The sequence below is a fragment of the Phalacrocorax aristotelis genome, chromosome 13 (assembly GCF_949628215.1).
Source record: "Phalacrocorax aristotelis chromosome 13, bGulAri2.1, whole genome shotgun sequence".
Classification (NCBI taxonomy): domain Eukaryota; kingdom Metazoa; phylum Chordata; class Aves; order Suliformes; family Phalacrocoracidae; genus Phalacrocorax; species Phalacrocorax aristotelis.
This window is the reverse complement of record NC_134288.1, coordinates 14,455,566-14,472,447: the sequence shown is the minus strand read 5'-3', so window position 1 is coordinate 14,472,447 and position 16,882 is coordinate 14,455,566. Positions and strand designations below refer to the sequence as shown.

The 16,882-nt window shown below is 43.7% G+C and overlaps 1 protein-coding gene across 1 annotated transcript; it reads left to right on the top strand.

Annotated features, from left to right (window-relative positions):
- The first annotated feature begins 1,318 nt into the window (after positions 1-1,318).
- NPEPL1 (aminopeptidase like 1) lies at positions 1,319-16,610 on the top strand. Its single transcript, XM_075108523.1, has 12 exons — positions 1,319-1,561; positions 2,592-2,777; positions 3,952-4,122; positions 6,747-6,836; positions 7,537-7,618; positions 7,816-7,958; positions 8,513-8,590; positions 11,823-11,923; positions 12,609-12,732; positions 13,930-14,106; positions 14,775-14,885; positions 15,708-16,610. The coding sequence occupies exons 1-12, from the start codon at positions 1,412-1,414 to the stop codon at positions 15,864-15,866; spliced, it is 1,572 nt and encodes a 523-aa protein (XP_074964624.1). The 5' UTR covers positions 1,319-1,411; the 3' UTR covers positions 15,867-16,610.
- The last annotated feature ends 272 nt before the right edge of the window (positions 16,611-16,882 follow it).

Here is a 16,882-nt window from a genome sequence, read left to right as displayed (position 1 = left end):
CTACCGTTCAGATGATGTGGATTCGGGGGCAGCGCCGAATGGGAATTCTTGCAGTAGCGGGAATAGCAGAATTTGTACTCGGTGACTAGGAGCTGACTGCCTGCTTCAATCTCTTGAATGCCTCAGTGCTGAAACAACTGCTGTGTGTTATTGTCTTTCATATCTGCCACAGTGACGATATGTCCTGGAATAATGGTGAGCCCCTAAACAGTTTTATGTTCTGTGGCTCAGCAAAGAGATTCATAGAAGTTGGAGTTGGAGCTTGTTTACTGAGTTCTGTCCGGTCTGCGAGGGTGCGCGACTGACCTCTGCAGCACATTTTGCTAGATCTTTTATTCAGGCTAATTTTAAATGTATCAGGCAATAAAGTTTCTATAATAAGCCTTCAGAGACCAAGTAAGACCTTACTCTACGGAAGCTTTTTCTGCAATCCAACCATTTTTTTTTTCTTTTTAGATGTATTTCCATCATATGCATCAGGATTCACGTTTCCGGTGGAAGTGTGCTCCCTTAGTGATGTTTAGATTTTCCTAGCCACAGATTAACAAGTACCAATCCCCTACTGCCCTAACATTAACAGGAGGCGATTGGCAAATACAAAGAGATGAGGATAAATACCCTATTATGTTTAAAACAAACATTTAAATTTACTATCAAAGGTGGTGTTTGGAAAACGTTTCCTTTTAGAGGGTCCCCACACTGTACCTTGGAGAATATTTTGGCTTTTTTCTGTTTCTGGAACATTTTTTAGCAATACATTTTATCCAAAACTTCATGAGGAAAAGAGGAATTCGGCTTTTTCCATTTTTATCCGTATGTAACTTCACACTTTCAAAATGAAGCATTTCCATCCTACAATGGCATTACGTAGGGGAAATACTGACTTTTGGCTCGATAACATTGCCTTTCGGTTGTATGCCAGGTAGCTGCATTGGTACCGATTCCTTTCCCCTCCGCAAACGCCCCGCACGCCTCGATGCACGCACACGGGGCGCCTCACGCTTTGCACAGCAGCGTTCCCTGCAGCTATTTTTTTCCCTATTTTCCTCCGTAACCTGCGAAACTGTAAAACCCCCCCGATCTACCCGTCAGTTTCCTGGAACGCGGGCCAAACGCAGAGCCCTGGCGCACGGCCTTTTCCCTCTCCCTAGCCCAGCGGCCCCGGCGAGGCGGGCAGCGCCGTGCCGGGCGCTGGGCAGCCCCCGGGCGCGCCGCCGCCATCTCGGGGCGGGCCGGGCCGCCTCCCTCCGCCCCATCCGGGTCCCGCCGCCCGCCCGCCCTGCCCTGCCCGCCGCGGCCGCCGGGGGCCGCCCGCCCCGCCGAGCCGGCGCCGGGGCCGGGGCGGAGCCGTGCGGACGGGCCGACCGAGCCGGGCCGGGCCGGGCCGGGCCGGGCCAAGCCGAGCCGGAAGATGGCGAACGTGCAGCTGGAGTTCCAGGCCAGCGCCGGCGAGGCGGACCCGCAGAGCCGCCCGCTGCTCGTCCTGGGGCAGCTCCACAACCTCCACCGCCTGCCCTGGGCCCAGCTGCGGGGCAAGCTGCAGCCGCGGGTCACCGAGGAGGTGAGGCCGGGCCGCCGTGTCCCCGAGTGTCCCCCACAGACACCGCCCCGCGGGGCCCCCTCCGAGGCCGCCGCTTCCCGCCCGGCCCCGGCGGCCTCGTGGTGCGGGGGAGGCGGGGGCTGGGCCGGCCTGCGGCTGCCGGCCCGGCGCCGGGGCCTGCCGCGGCCGGGGGGGGGGACGGGGCCCGCGGGCCGGCGCAGGGGAAACCCGGCCTCGGGGCCGGGTTTTACCCCCTCGGAGCGGCCCTTAACGGGAACACGGAGGGGAACCGGGGCGGCGGGAGCCTGTTGCTGCGGCGGGGGGACCGGCCCAGCCCTTCCCCGCCCGCGGGTGAGGCAGCGCGGCTTCGCTCCCGCGCCCACCCCACGGGTGGGAAGTGCTTTGCCCTCTGAGGTGAGGCGGGGACCGGCTGCAATTAGCGCTAACTAGCGAAGCAGGGGGGCTCCCTGCAGGCTGCCCCCTCCCCGCTGCCCCGCCGTGTGCCGAGCTATTTTTATTTAGATGGTGGTGATGGCTTGTGCTAAAATGTTAAATGTTTTGCATCGCAGCTTTTAGGTCGCTAGGTGTTTGGCAGGTTGGGTTTTTTTGGTTTTGGTTTTTTTTTTTGCTTGACTCCCGAGTCTTTTATGACAGTATTTTTGCTTTCTTTTGTTTGTTTTTAATTTAATTGCTATGTGAAACAATAAACCAGGACTAGTAAATCAATCCATCTATTTATTGCTAGGAACTCTGGACTTTAAAAAGCTCTGAAGCAGCCTTTGCACTATATGGTGTGTTTTTAAGCTGTAATTCACGTGGCTTAAAAGAGATGCTTGTAATGGGAAGCACGTTTGTATTTTCTGGTTAATAAATAGGCTCATCGTATTTCCTGTTTCTTTTCACTCCAGAGGTTATTGCATTTAAACGTGTTTGCACGATTTCTTTCTACTCAACACCTAAAATCCCGTCATTAAAGACTGCCTAAATAGAGTGGGAATGAGAGGGAAAGAACAGTCAGATACAGTTGTTTAAATTCTTCTTTTCTCCCCAGATATGGCAATCGGCTTTAAGCACTCTGAATCCAAACCCCACCGACAGCTGTCCTCTCTACCTGAATTACGCCACTGTGGCCGCTTTGCCTTCCAGGGTCAGCCGACACAACAGTCCATCTGCAGCTCAGTTCATCACCCGCCTGGTTAGAAATTGCCTTCCAGGAGGTGTCAACAGATGTATTGTTGTAAGTGGCTGCTTGAAAATGCTTCTGGTGAAATGTGTAGTCAAGTATTTTCTCGACTTTTCAGGATTTTAGCTGTATCCAAGGAGACTGGAGGTGGGCAAGTTTTACCGATATAATTATACTGACATTTATAAGTGCCTTTGCGCTGACATGTAAACAAGACCTAACTATAATAGCTTATGTGTGCTCAAGCAGTTGGAGGGGAATTAAGGTTGGGTATGTATGGAGTGTCTTCAATGAGGAATATCTGTGCAAATGGAACCAGTATTGGCTTTTTTTCGAAATAGGATTTACAACATCAGCACATGCTTTAGGAGACTGATGTAGCCTGCACGCAGGGTGCTATGTCTATATCCCGTAACCCATTTAAGGTGCCTTGTTTGTGTTATTCAGTGAATTTTAAAAGCCTTAATGCAAACTAATGCTCCAACACAAGTCCTTTGTGGGACATGGTCTTGGACTGCTTTGGTCATGCCTGATGAATTTGTTATTTGTTTCTGTGGCTTCTCCAGATTAATTCAGATTTCTAGGTTGTTAGAGAAGTCTCATATAGTCAGAGTTGGTAACAAAATTAATTATATTCTTCACTTGGAAAACTTACTTGCAACAGTAATAGCTCTACTTAATCTTTTCCCTGATAGTTAACTTTGAAAATGTTTAGCTAAAACTGTTTTCCATTGGTAATTTCTGTAATGAGCTACAGAAAAACATTCTACATCTTGAAAAGCTTTTGGGTTAATATTAGCCACATTCTTATATCATTTCTCTCTTTGTTTCATTTGTTTTGAACACATGCTGATGGTTCCCATGCTTTTTTTTTTTTTGTCTTGATCTGTATGCTAACCTGTGTTAATTGCACTAGTATAATTAAAGCAGTCCAGCTCCCTTTTAAGGATGTACTGATTCCCACACAGTCAAGTCCAGCAGTGTAATTTATTTCCATATGGGAAATGAACTGAGCTAGTTCAACGTAGCACTGTTTGTACTGCCGCTCCGTCCATGCAAACAGTGACGTATGATATGTCTTGAGTCAGACATCAGTTATTTCCCACTCACCCACTGGGTTCCCCCCCCCCACCTTTGCCAATAATATCACAGGTAACAGATCCTTTTAAATGTAGTCTTCCACGTCCCTAATGTTGTCTGACTTCTTCTCTTCCGGCTCGTGTTTCAGATGGTCTGCGAGCGGTCTGAAGTCTTCGCTTCTGCCTGTGCGTTGGCCAGGGCTTTCCCATTGTTCACACATCGGTCCAGCGCATCAAGACGCACAGAGAAGAAAACTGTCACAGTAGAGTTTTTCCTCGTTGGACAAAACAATGGACCAATAGAAGTGGCAACACTTAAAGTAAGATTTTGGATTTTTCCATCATCAGTTTTTTCCATTATTCCCTGAATTTTTTTTCTTCTATTAGTTGCGTGTGCAATTACATCTGTGTCAGGCTACGCATGGAATAGGTGCTGTATCTAAAATAAGTTATCTTAGGTCAAAGTTCCCTGAGATTGGTCAGTTCACAGCACCTGTGAGTAAAAATATTGAACATATTACTGCAGCAGAGGCTGAAGATGTTACTCGGAATTTAGATTTTGGGGGTAGAAAACATCAAACAGGTAGCACAGAGAAAAATGCTCTTTTCTCATGTTTATCATAGATGCAAATGATGTATTTTTAGCCTTTAATATTAGATTGCCTTTGGTGTGTGGGCTTCTAACTTTATCTGGGCGAAATCTCCATGTGGCTGTGCAGGTGAATATTCAAGTGAAGTCACTAAAAGTTGCTTATTCTGGGATCACATACAGCCTCCAATATTTCTGTCTGATGTACCTCTTTGGCTGAGTTTTTCTAGCAGAACTGTAGCCAGAAACAAGGCCCTAAGAAATAACGCAACTTGGAGATGAGCTATACATAACAGTTAAATATGTCTGAGTCATCTTTCAATAGCAGATAATCAAAGGCTGTTTTGCTTGTGCCCGACTGTTACAGAGAGGAAACTCCGTATCAGGTAACTCTCAGTATGCTAGGTTATTCGGACTCTTGGAGATCCTGATGTAAAAGCTATTCCAAGACTTGCACTTAGGCAACTTCCCGTTCAGTTCTCCAGGTTCTGTGCTTCAGTATGGGTGGACACTCACTTAGCTGATCAGTCAGTGAGATTATACAACTCCCTTTAAAAATTTTGATGATGGATTTGACAAAGGATACAGTGTTACTGCATCTGAAATTCACAGAATTGCAGCTTTAGGGTATGGGGTGTTTTGTCTTTCAGTATCTCTTCCTCCATACTTTGGCCTTACTCTGTGAACTGATTTGGCCACAGCAAATTATACCAGTCCAGTTTTCGGAAAAGTGGCGGATGTGCTATGAGCACAACTGCTGATCACTCAATTTTTTCCATGCCCCAAATCAGAAAAAACGTAACTGGTGTCAAAAATAGTTCCTTCAGATAGGTAGGTTCCAAACCACTTGGGTTATTTATAACTGAAAAACAAAGCTGAAATTATTTCTACCTCCTGTTCTTCTCCTTGATGTCACTGCCAGAGCTATTACTGGCTTCCTCCAAGCTAAGTTTTCACCCCTTAAATTCAGCCAGCACCAGACAGCTATTGCAGAGCATGGAAGAGCATGTGGTAGGATTCTTTTTTAGCTAAACCTCTGCCTCGGCAAGTTGCTGTGTTTTGCACCTACTGCGTTGTCCAGGTTATTTTATGGTGAGGACTATCAGGGACTGTCATAGTTTTACAGGGCGCTTACTGAAGGCTGCCGTTATCCAGGTTCTCTTGGGTACCCTGGAAGCCAAACCCAGGCACAGATTATTTCTGTAAGTCATGTTGTTTCCCTCAGGCTTAGCCTTTGGGTCAGAGCGCCTCCATTTACCTGCACAGCCCTAATGGTGAATCACTCCAAACCTAGCTTGGCTCCCAAGGAGGTCCTTATCCCTTTAAGGGAAGTAAAGCAATCAAAGTAATTGTAGGGAATGGGGCACCATTCCAGAGCAAGCCAAGGTTTATGAGTCTGCTGGGATACAAAACGTATAGAGTCCTTGGGTCAGTCTGGCCAAGCCAAACTTCAGATACCTCAGCACAAATGATTATCCAGCACATCGCATTCCTTTGAAACCCATCTTGACTCACCCGTCTGCTGTGTGTGGTCTTCAGTGTAGTACGGCTACTGGAAAGCTTGAATAGAGTTTCCTTCCACCTAGTCTTTTTGTTTCAAGTTGTTGATACACAGGATTGAAAAGGTGAAGTGTCTGGTGCCCTCATTGTCCTTTTTGCCAGGAGGATTCTTCTTTAAGGAAACAGCACTGGCATGCTCACTGTCAACCACGTTGATGCTGTCCGCTCTTGCTTAGATAAGTTTTTACTCAGTCCAGGTGAAGGTCAGTCCGTTTTGCCACAGGAATGAAGAAAGAGATGCATGCATGTTTTACACAAATATGAAATATTACACATTCCACATGGGCCTGCCATATAGAATGTCTTATGGTAGTAATCTTTATTGCACTCGGCCACTCTGCCTGCCATATATAAACTTTGTGGTTTCCCATCTTGTAGATGGTGTAATCTCTGCAGATTTCCAACGCGAGTAGCCTACAAACTCGTGGTGACTTTCTGAGTTGGCTTCCTCTTATCTTTCTTTCCTCTGCCTCACATTGCCTTCCTGGTCTCACTTTGACAGTGGAGAAGGCTACTAATTTTGCAATACCAATTCACTGGGGGAAGGAACACAGTTGCTTAGAAATTAGAGCATAGGGAGAAATAACTTAAGCTTGACACATACAAAAAATAATGGTTAGCTTGTTTGATGTTATTTAATACTGTACAACTGCCTGTGATCGGTTGCAGTGAAGCATTAATGTGCTGCAGAGGAACTGCACACCTGGTGTAGGCTGCACAAGACTAAATGCAAAGCTATGCAGAAAACCAGCCAAACCAAGGCCAGTTCTCAGGTGTCCTCACTTCTTTTCACAGTGCCTGGCAAGTGCTACAGAAGGAGTCAGGCTGGCTGCTCGAATTGTGGACACCCCATGCAATGAAATGAACACAGATACCTTCCTGGAGGTAGGTAATACACCTGATGAGTAAGAGTTACTAACTGTAAGTCTAGGCTACAGTAATCAAGAGCTAGCATTGCCATCTCTTAGCAAAGCCTGTATGTCAGCTAGGGGGAGGTACATCAGAAAACCTGTCCAAGGATGCTGAGGCTATTTCTTCAGCCTTTAATATTTTGTAAAACTTTGATAAGTTGGAAGGAGGCAGAGCGTACAGCTTGGGGTAAGGCACTGGGAGTCAGGAGACATGAGTTCTTGATTTGATCATGACACTGGCTGCTTTGCCAGTGCTAGTGTTGTCTTAAGCCCGATGGTGACAAGAATTTCTGAAATTCTGGGATAGAAGTTGATGTGTTGCCAAATTAGTTTTATCATAAAGGTCTGGAAGGCTGTTGAGAATGAAAGTATTCCTGTCCTATTACATCATGATCCAACGGAGCAAACAGCTGGCCTTCACCTCTGCAGATTTCTTTTATTGGTGGAGCTTAAAGGTCATGTTTGCATTTCATGCCATAGTAAGTCAAGGATGTCTCAGTGGAATTAGGCCATTGGAAAACCAGCACCACTCCCAAAATTGTGAATGTTTGTCTGTGTGTGCATGCAAAAATCACGCAAAACCCTGAAGTGGGTGCCCATATGTGTGGAAAGACACAAATGCATTCTTTTGACGACCGACTGACAGTGTCCTCCTTTTTCTTTTAATAATTAAGGAAATCAAAAAAGTTGGCAAGGATCTTGGGATTACTCCTACCATTATTCGAGATGAGGAGCTGAAAGAGAGAGGCTTTGGAGGTACATCTTGTTGAAAATTCAACTGTTTCCCTAGCAGTGAATTGGAACGTTTTGTCGTCTCCATTGTAATGTAATGTTTTATCTGTGCATTTTTGAAACTGTTTTATTGCCTGTAGTGTTCCAAGATGTTTTACAGAACATAGCCACAGGTTGCTCCCTGCAGTCTTTCCCACAAGTGGCTTAATTCTGTTTTCCAGGTATCTATGGAGTTGGCAAGGCAGCTCTGCATCCTCCAGCCCTAGCGGTTCTCAGTCACACTCCAGATGGTGCTACACAGACCATTGCATGGGTGGGCAAAGGTATTGTGTATGACACTGGAGGACTCAGCATTAAGGGAAAGGTACATAAATACTTGTTCTTCTGCTGCCTTTGCTTACAGTGTTGTTTTTCTGATGGAAATAATGCCGTTAATGTCTGTAGGAAACCAAAGCATATTTATTTGAGTAAACACTTGATCTACTCTCATCCATATGGACACAAACTACCGGGGGGCAAGGAGAAGACCAAATAGGATTGAAGGAACCCTTTACAGAGCAGTTAAATAGCTGCCTGATAGTTTGCCCTTTAAGTGTTGCCCACTGCTAGGAGAGTGCTAGAAGCAAAGATGTTTAATTTCTGATTTTAGAGACAGATCCAAAACCCGTTTGCGTTGGCCTCAATGTGAATCTTGTAAACAACCTTTTTATTTCTCTAACAAATGAGCAGCAGAGGTTTAGTACTTTCCAGCTCTAAGGCAAGATCCACCAATAAGCAGATGCACGTGTTCTGTGTTTCTGTTACAGCTGAGCACTGTCAAGATCAGGGTTACAGAAGCATCAGAAATACTAGTTTTAGCAGGCATTACTGTGAAATTCTCTTTAAAGAAAAAAAAATCCTGTGGTTCTGTTTAAACAGACTACTATGCCTGGAATGAAACGAGACTGTGGTGGAGCAGCTGCTATTTTGGGTGCCTTCAAAGCCACTGTAAAGCAAGTAAGTAAAACGTGTTAATTGATATCACGTAGCCCAGTATTGCCAAGGAGCAGTCTGGCTTTTGGATATTTTCCCAGATATGGGGGCCAGACTAATCCTGAAGTTCTGACCTGCCATTGCTGTTAGTGATCTTGAGCCACTCTGCTCTTTCTGCTATTTCAGGAAAATATTTCAAATCTTTACCAGGATCTTGAGAATTGTGAGAAATTCCTTGAGTGCTAATTTCTTTTTTGAGTCTTTCTTGAATTTCAGGATTTGTTTTGTGGACTGAGTGGTTTCTAGTTCCTTGAATCAGATTTATGCTTGAGTTATCCAGCGCTGATTTTGTTTAAGCTGTGGGATTTGGGGCAGCTGTCGTCCCCTTAGCAAAGAAGGGGATGAGTGATGCTGGGATATGAAGTCTGTCCGTGTTCCAAATCCTGTGCCAGTTCTAATATTAACCTACTGGGGAAGTGGCAGCTCTAGTCTCATCAGGAGCTGCTTGTTGGTTTGCCCCTGTGGTCTGAAAGTAGTAGGGGAGCTGAGAGGAAGCCAGGTATTGAAATATGAAGAATTAAAAAAATGCATATTGTTCTTTAACAGTACGAACTGGGGAAAAGAAGTGGCCACTGCCAGCAAAACTCTGCCCTCTCCACAAATCCAGTGACTGAGTCTTGCTGACAGAGCAGCTCTTGCCTCCAAGGAATATCCAAAGTTCAAAGAACATTTACTGCTGCAGATTAATGCATAGATCTGATGGAAGCTTTGTCCAGGGGATGATCGGTGCCAAATTCCCATTTCTCAACAGTTTAGCTCTGTGCCTTGGCCCTAGCAGCATGTTTGATGTGGAAAGATTGTAAACTTCACAGCTATCTGCAGAGACTTAAAATTGAAAACAGATTTGTGAGCTGCATCTATGGCAAAACGGCTAGCTTTCCACAGCTGAGTCCTTCGGAAAGTTAGATCACGTGTTTGCAAAGGACAAGAGCTAGAACTTAAACAGTGCTTTGGCAGTCTGGGAAGGCCGTGGATATGGTACTTTCTTTCGGTGATTCAGTCCTTGTTTCCAAAGTAGCTTTTTGTGTAATTATCTGCAACAAGAGAAGTTGCATTCACAGTCACAGCAGGTGTGAATGTAAGTGATCTGTCATTTCATACGCATATCATATCATGTCATTTCGTATTCATTGTAACAATGTAACTGGCAGTAATGTATTTGGACAATCTGAGCCTGAAGAAGCTGTCACACCTGACAAGAAATCTGTACCTTTATATATAAAAACAAAAGAATGATCTAGCTGTTTAATTTTACAGCCTCGTCTAAGAAGACCTGTAGAAAATATATTCAGATAGGCAGTGGAAAGAATTTGTCGTTACTGTTTCAAGATGTCTTTTTGGTTTTTTTTCCTATTTAAATGCTTCTAAGAATAATATAAAGCTGGAAGGTGTTTAAATTAGCTATGCTTTGTCACAGAGACTGACGTTGGAAACGTGTGTTGCATAGAAAGCTCCGTGGGAAGAGGGGCAGAGGTTATTACCAATCTTCAGAAAATATTTGCCGGCATGCTGTTCAACAATTTTACAATGTTAATTTAAAAAGGCTTTGGACAGCAAAATTAAGCAAGTGATTTTTTCCTAGAAAGATTCATTTCATCTGTGATGAGCTTTCCAACGCAAGGGAAAAGAGAAAAAAATTGACTTAAGTTGTTGAAATCCTTCTTGATCCTGCACGTTAACATAGCGAGTCCTGCTTTTGAAGAGCTACAGATGGAATGAGATTCAGGAAAAGGCAGCTGATTCTGGAAGCGGGTTTTCACTCTTTGACAGTAGGTTAACTGCATCTCCCACTTGAATGAGGAAAATTTGGTACAGTCTATCTGAGAGATTGTGAAGAGCGTGGGGTTTTTGCTGCACAGACGATTTTGGAAGAGCAAAGGGTCACAGATGAAGTGTTATCTCATCAACAACGCTCTTTGCCCACTGGCTGGACTAGAAACTGCGAAGTTACTTTATGGCTTCTGGATGCTGCCTGTTGCTTTGAAAGGTTTTGATTGATGCGTTTGCCCTTTAGACTTCAGAACATGAGCTGATTCAGCAAGCCCAGATTTCTGGACTTTTATCAAGAGATTAACAGTAAAACTGACCCTGTTTTGCCTAGGAATTTAATGTTCTTAAGGCTAGATACCCCAGTTGAGGAGGAACAATGTTTTTATTTGTTAAATGCTGCTGTCTCCCTTTCTGTTCCTAGGATCCCTCCATGCAATACAGCCACTGTATAAATAACAAAATCATCCTACATTGTAAAATATCATCCATAACCATACAAACACTTGATTTTAAACCAAAGTAAACCACAATGGGATATGCCAGAAGAAAGGAGGCTAAGGGAAAAAAAGAGTTTGAAAATACCGTGTGCCTCCCAGCAGGAATGATACATTAAAAAAAAAAGTCCAACAAACACCCACCCCACGCCCCAAAAAACCCCCAACCCAAATTTGTCTTAACCATGGATATTGTTGGTTTTACATGGAAAGAGAGAGGATAGATCCTGGTGGCATGTAGCTGGCCTGTGGTGCAGGCGGGATGCTGAAAGGCAGCACGATGTGCTGTTGGCAGCTGGGAGATCCACTGGGACACGGAGTACCACCACGTTCCAGGATGGTCACGGTCAAAGTTACTTTCCATCAAAATTCTCAGAGGTGGAATCTGTTTGCCTGGGGTTGGTTTTCTAGGGAAAGTATAGAGTTCAGAAATGGCTGCATATTAGCATTTATTATTTGTGGCGAGTTCAGTGGGCTTTGGAGTTGTGCTTGTGAAGACCTTACTGGAGCTGGCTGTAGAGAGCTCAAAGTGCTCTTCCTAGGCAATCAGGTTTGACTAAACATAGTCTCCAGTTACACCTGCGCGCTGCATATAAAAGATGTTTTAATTCGGATACCCTGCCACTGAGAGATTGTACTGATCACTGCTTAATTGACAAGGGATTTCTAGATCCCTTCCCCATTTGTCTGTCATATGCATATAGGCTTGTACTCACTCTCCAGTGAGAACTCAAAACCAGTATTAGATGTTACCTCCTCACCCATTTTCTATAGTTCTTGGCCTCAGCTTCAAGGTACAAGACATTCCTCTCAGATTTCCCATCTAATTAGTGGCATTGCTTTCAAGAAGTCATAATCCCTCATTGATTTCAGTCCCAATAAATTAGCTTTTGATTCACATCAAGCGAATTTCTCTCCTATTGTTGTTACAGGGTTTTAAAGACAATCTTCATGCTGTTTTTTGTTTGGCTGAGAATGCAGTCGGACCACGTGCAACAAGACCTGATGACATTCATGTTCTTTACTCTGGAAAGTAAGATTGTATCTATCCTTCTCACGGAAACATTGAGAGGAAACATCATCTTTGATTCTGTTTATCTGAGTACCATGCAAACTGTGAACCTGTCCCTCATCAGCTTCCCTGAATATTGATAATAGTATTTCAGCCAGCCCTCATAGTGACTTTTAAGTGTGCTTAGAGTTTCCTGTCAGGTATGTAAATAGACATCAAAATACATATCATTCATCAGCTGAAGTTTCCTTAAACCACTCAGGTTTAGGTGTTTTTTCCAGTACAGCCGGTTTTCTGCAGTCTATGTTGTCTCAGTCGCAGAGTCAGGCTACCATCTTATAAATAATATATGTATACATATATGTATATATATACACATGTATATATGCCATCTGTTCTTGTTTTAAGCAGACCATCATACCTCTTTGTATGGCAGTAATTTGTATAATCCCAGCTTGACATGCTCGGTGTTGTACAGGCCCAACAAGTAGACCTAACCATGAAGACAGTACTGTTATAACCCGCCTCCGTGTGTGCTCTGGATGCTTGCAGCTGGGGAACAAGCAGCCATACAGACTGGCAAGGTCAAATGAGAAAGCACGTTAGGTTTCAGTCCGCTTTCTCATCCCGCATTCTAGTCCAGACAGATGAGCCTTAACTTGCAGCCTGAAGCACTGTTGTACTAAATGCCCTCTCTTCTCCCTAGAACTGTGGAAATCAATAACACTGATGCAGAAGGTAGACTGATACTGGCTGATGGAGTAGCTTATGCGTGCAAAGATCTTGGAGCTGATATCATTCTTGATATGGCCACTCTTACTGGAGCTCAGGTACTGATACAGATCTGCTGGCAGACAGGGGGTCCATCCTTTTACTGTCTGCACATTGTAGACCTCTTTGGCTCTGTCCTGCTAGTCTTTGGTGGAAGGTAGATACTGTGAACTATTGTGACTGATGGTGGCTTCCAAAAGTTGTGCAAGAGAAAGCTGCCAGCAGCAACACCAGTAAACTGTAATCCTCTGTGCACGTGATACGTGCTGTGAATGTGTTACATTTATAACTGCATTACTCAAGTGGGTTTTTTTTTTGTTCTTTATGCAACTTTTATGCTTTTGCGTACTTAAAGAAAAAATGGAATTCTTCTGATGGCATTAGCGGCTGATGTAAATGATCCAGTAGTCAGTGTCTGCAATTCATCAGCTTTATAATTAGCAAAACTGATCTGACGATAGGAATTAGAAATTTTCTTGTCCTTAAAATGGCTTACACTGTAAGTTATACACAGAATGACACAAGGGTTCAAATTTAACACTATTGTTTTTGAAATCTATTCCTGTTTTATAGAAGGTTATATTGACAAGCCATGATTCTTGTGGTTTAATTTTGTAGAAGATGCGTTGGTCTTTGTAATAGGAGGAGAAACGGTGGCATATTTCAGAAGCATGAATGTTGCATATGTTGGTGTAAACATCAGGCCTTTGAAAGTTTTCCATCATTGTCCTACTGGAAAACTGGTGTGATGGTGGCTTCTGGGTTTTGTATATTTGGAAGGAAGCAACCTTCCCAAAGCCTGCGGATGTTATATTCGGACTGTGTGTGATTGACACGCGTTGCTGGGGTATCCTCTGTGTGTGTGTGTGTGTGTGTGTGTGTGTTAAATGTTTTATTTATAATTCATTGCTGATTTAATTTTATACCTAAGGATAAGTAATTGTAAAGTGATATAGTTTGCTTGCTCAGTAACTATAAGGAAATATTTTTGTGGAACAGTGGTATGAACAGGCCAGACAATGCAGACTATTTAATTGCAGAATGGACTTTCAGAAATTTTTAAAGATTCAGCAGTAGCTACAATGTCTTTGTCTACATTTGTAACACTACCTTCTTGTGGAGTGGGTTTGAGGCATGTTTTTTTCTTGGTGGTTTTGTTAGATGGAAAGTAGCTGTTAATGCTGAGAGGGAGTAGTACAGAATTATCCGGCACAGTTAAGATGAGTCCTTGCTGATTTTGTCTTATACCTCACTAGGGAGTTGCTACAGGGAAGTATCATGCTGCTGTCCTTACCAATAACGAAGAGTGGGAAAAGGCTTGCGTTAAAGCTGGCAGGAACTGCGGAGACTTGGTCCATCCTCTTGTGTATTGCCCTGAGCTCCACTTCAGTGAATTTACCTCTGCTGTAGCTGATATGAAGAACTCTGTGGCAGTAAGATTTTTTTTTCATTTAAATTTCATTTATTACATAAAAATATGTGTTTTCTAGATAGTGTGCTGGCCTGTTGATAGCTGGCTGAAAGCTCCTCATGTGGGCTGTAATCTTTTAGAAATGGGCCATATAGTAATGGTCTTCAGGGTCTTTTACCTGGGGGTTTTGCGGACTATGTGTCACTACGTTGATATTTAACATCAATTTTAAACAGGGTAGCTTGCTGCAAGGGTATCCTTAGGCTGCTTGCCTTCTAAGCGTGGCCCTAAGATGAATGCTAAATTCCTGGATGGTCACCATTTAAGAAGTAAAGACAAATATTCCTTAGATCATATATAATCAACAGAGACAGTAAGTGGGAATACAGAAACCAGGAAATTGAGGACAGAGGCCTCGGGGATTGCTGCAGCTGCTTTTGCTGCGTTTGAGAGTTACAATGTGCATTAAGTTGCAAAAACACTGCAGAAAGGAGCTTGGGCAGAAGAGGAATTGAGCAGGGCCAGGGATTAAGTCAAAGGATTAACCGTATAGTTGGTTTGCAAGACTGTTTTAGGGGCATTCACTAAGCTCTGAACTAGATTTACACAACTGTCTTTTCTGTAGGCAAAAATAAAACATTGGCATTTTCTTTTCATGCAAGACCAACTTTATTTTTATCATTTCTGCAGGACCGAGACAATACTCCAAGCTCCTGTGCTGGGCTCTTCATTGCTTCTCACATTGGCTTTGACTGGCCTGGAGTCTGGGTCCACATAGACATTGCTGCACCCGTTCATGCAGTGAGTATGTTCGTATGACTTCTGACATTTTCCTGGGCGAGCAAGCTGGATAAAGAAAGCTGCTTGTGCCTGCAGATACTCTGAATTCTGTGCCATCAAATTCAAAGTGAGAGAATGAGGTGAAGAATTCTTCTGAAGACTATTGGCTCTTCATCTGTGTTGGGAATTTCTTTGTTCTGGTAGCTTCATCTGTTCATGTTTTTCATTTTGATTTTAAAATATTCTAATGGTCACTTTAATCAGCAACATCTTTATCGTGGTAAACTTCAACGTCTGTCTTGCTTTCTGTTCGTGGCAATAATCCTAGCCTTCCATTTTCACCTATACTGTTTTAAGATGATCGACCAGAGTTGATCATCCTGCCTGTTGACCTGCTGCAGAGAAAACCTTTGTTTCTTCTTGGGGGTTTCCCCCTTTGACGGAACTTGTGTATATTCTCTTTTCCTAAAAACAAGCCAGTTTACTCCCTCGTCTCCTCTTTTTTTTTTTTTTTTAAACCCAACTTACTCACCTCATACTCCAAATCCACACTCATGCTGGATGAAACATTCCCTGCCCTGAACAATGCTGGTATAAATTCTCCCTCGAGTCAGCGTGAGCTCAGTTCTCATGTGATTCAACCGATGTGTTGATCTAATGTAACTGGGATGGATTCCAGTAGCAGTAAGGGTACAGAAGCACAAGCTGAGCGGGCCTGACGGGGACCCCGAGTATTCGCTGCACCCATGCGCCATCAGTGCTTTTTGAGTGAGCAGGTAAAATAAAACTAGGTTAAAGTTGTACATTATGAAGTGTGAATTGTGTGTTGTTTTGTTTTTCTAGGGTGAACGAGCTACTGGCTATGGCGTGGCTTTGTTGCTGTCCCTGTTTGGAGGGGCATCTGAAGACCCTTTGCTAAACATGGTGTCCCCTCTAGGTTGCAACGGAGACTCTCCCACTGAGGACATGGAGAGGGATTCCAAAAGGCGGCGCCTGGTTTAACGCGCCCCAGCCCAAAGTGACGGGGTGCATGGGTTACCTCACTTTGCACTGATTCATTCTCAAGCAATGAAAATGTCACACATCAGAAATTGCCATTTTTTTTTACTATCATCATAAGATTTATTACTTGTTTCTGATAAAAACAGCCAGATTTCTTTTTTTTTTTGTTTGTTCTTAAATTATTGGTGCACACAGTTGCTGAACAGTATCAGTGGTGCAGAGTCCAGGCTCAACTAACTGTATCAGGAAGAGGGCACATCCTCCTCTGAGCTCCTCACAAAACCTAAGTGCATTAATGCATGGGAAGCTCTCTCTAGTCTGAAGAAGCAACTGCAGCTATTGCTTACAAAGCCTTCTGAATTACTTACCATATTGAGGTTTTATCAGACGTTTCTGCAGGCCCCACTACATCTCCAAACACAGGACAAGGGAAAAAAACTCTGTAGACTTGGCTTATTCAGTGATGGTTTAGCATAGCAGCGAAGGGGATGTAATGAGAAAGGGCCTATAGTTTTAATAAGGTGCTGTTTCCGCATGTTTAATGTTTTTCCGACCAGTAAAGTCAGCAAGAATGGTCCAGAACATATCTCTACATAAATCTTTCACATACAAATTACAGAATGTATTCATGTTAAATGAGATAAAAAATAGAGGGACTGTGATTAAGTAAAATCGGTTTACAAAGCAGAGTGGCTTCTTGCCACTTAATAAATTTATTATTATTAAAGCAGCTTACGTATCCCATGTGGCTCTTCATGGTGTTATTTACATTTCTGAGATCACTTGAGTACTCAAAGTTTGTGCACGACATTGCTCTGTTGCAGTTCCTTTTCCCAGCTCTCGTACATCTGAAAGCAGACCTAATGGAGTTACAGCTTCCAGGAATGGTTTGGGGCAGTTCTGAAGCACTTAATGCTGATTCACTTAATTTGTTTGATTCAACAGTAATGAGGGATGCACAGGATTAGGCTCTGCATTAGCCGGTCACAAGCTTTCGGGCGCTAGTTTGGTTTGGA

Excerpts from the sequence above, each read along its gene's own strand:
- NPEPL1 (XM_075108523.1), top strand. The coding sequence starts at position 1,412 with ATGGCGAACGTGCAGCTGGAGTTCCAGGCCAGCGCCGGCGAGGCGGAC. Across the intron at positions 4,123-6,746 it reads TAGAAGTGGCAACACTTAAA|TGCCTGGCAAGTGCTACAGA; the intron begins GTAAGATTTTGG and ends TTCTTTTCACAG. Across the intron at positions 7,959-8,512 it reads GACTCAGCATTAAGGGAAAG|ACTACTATGCCTGGAATGAA; the intron begins GTACATAAATAC and ends CTGTTTAAACAG.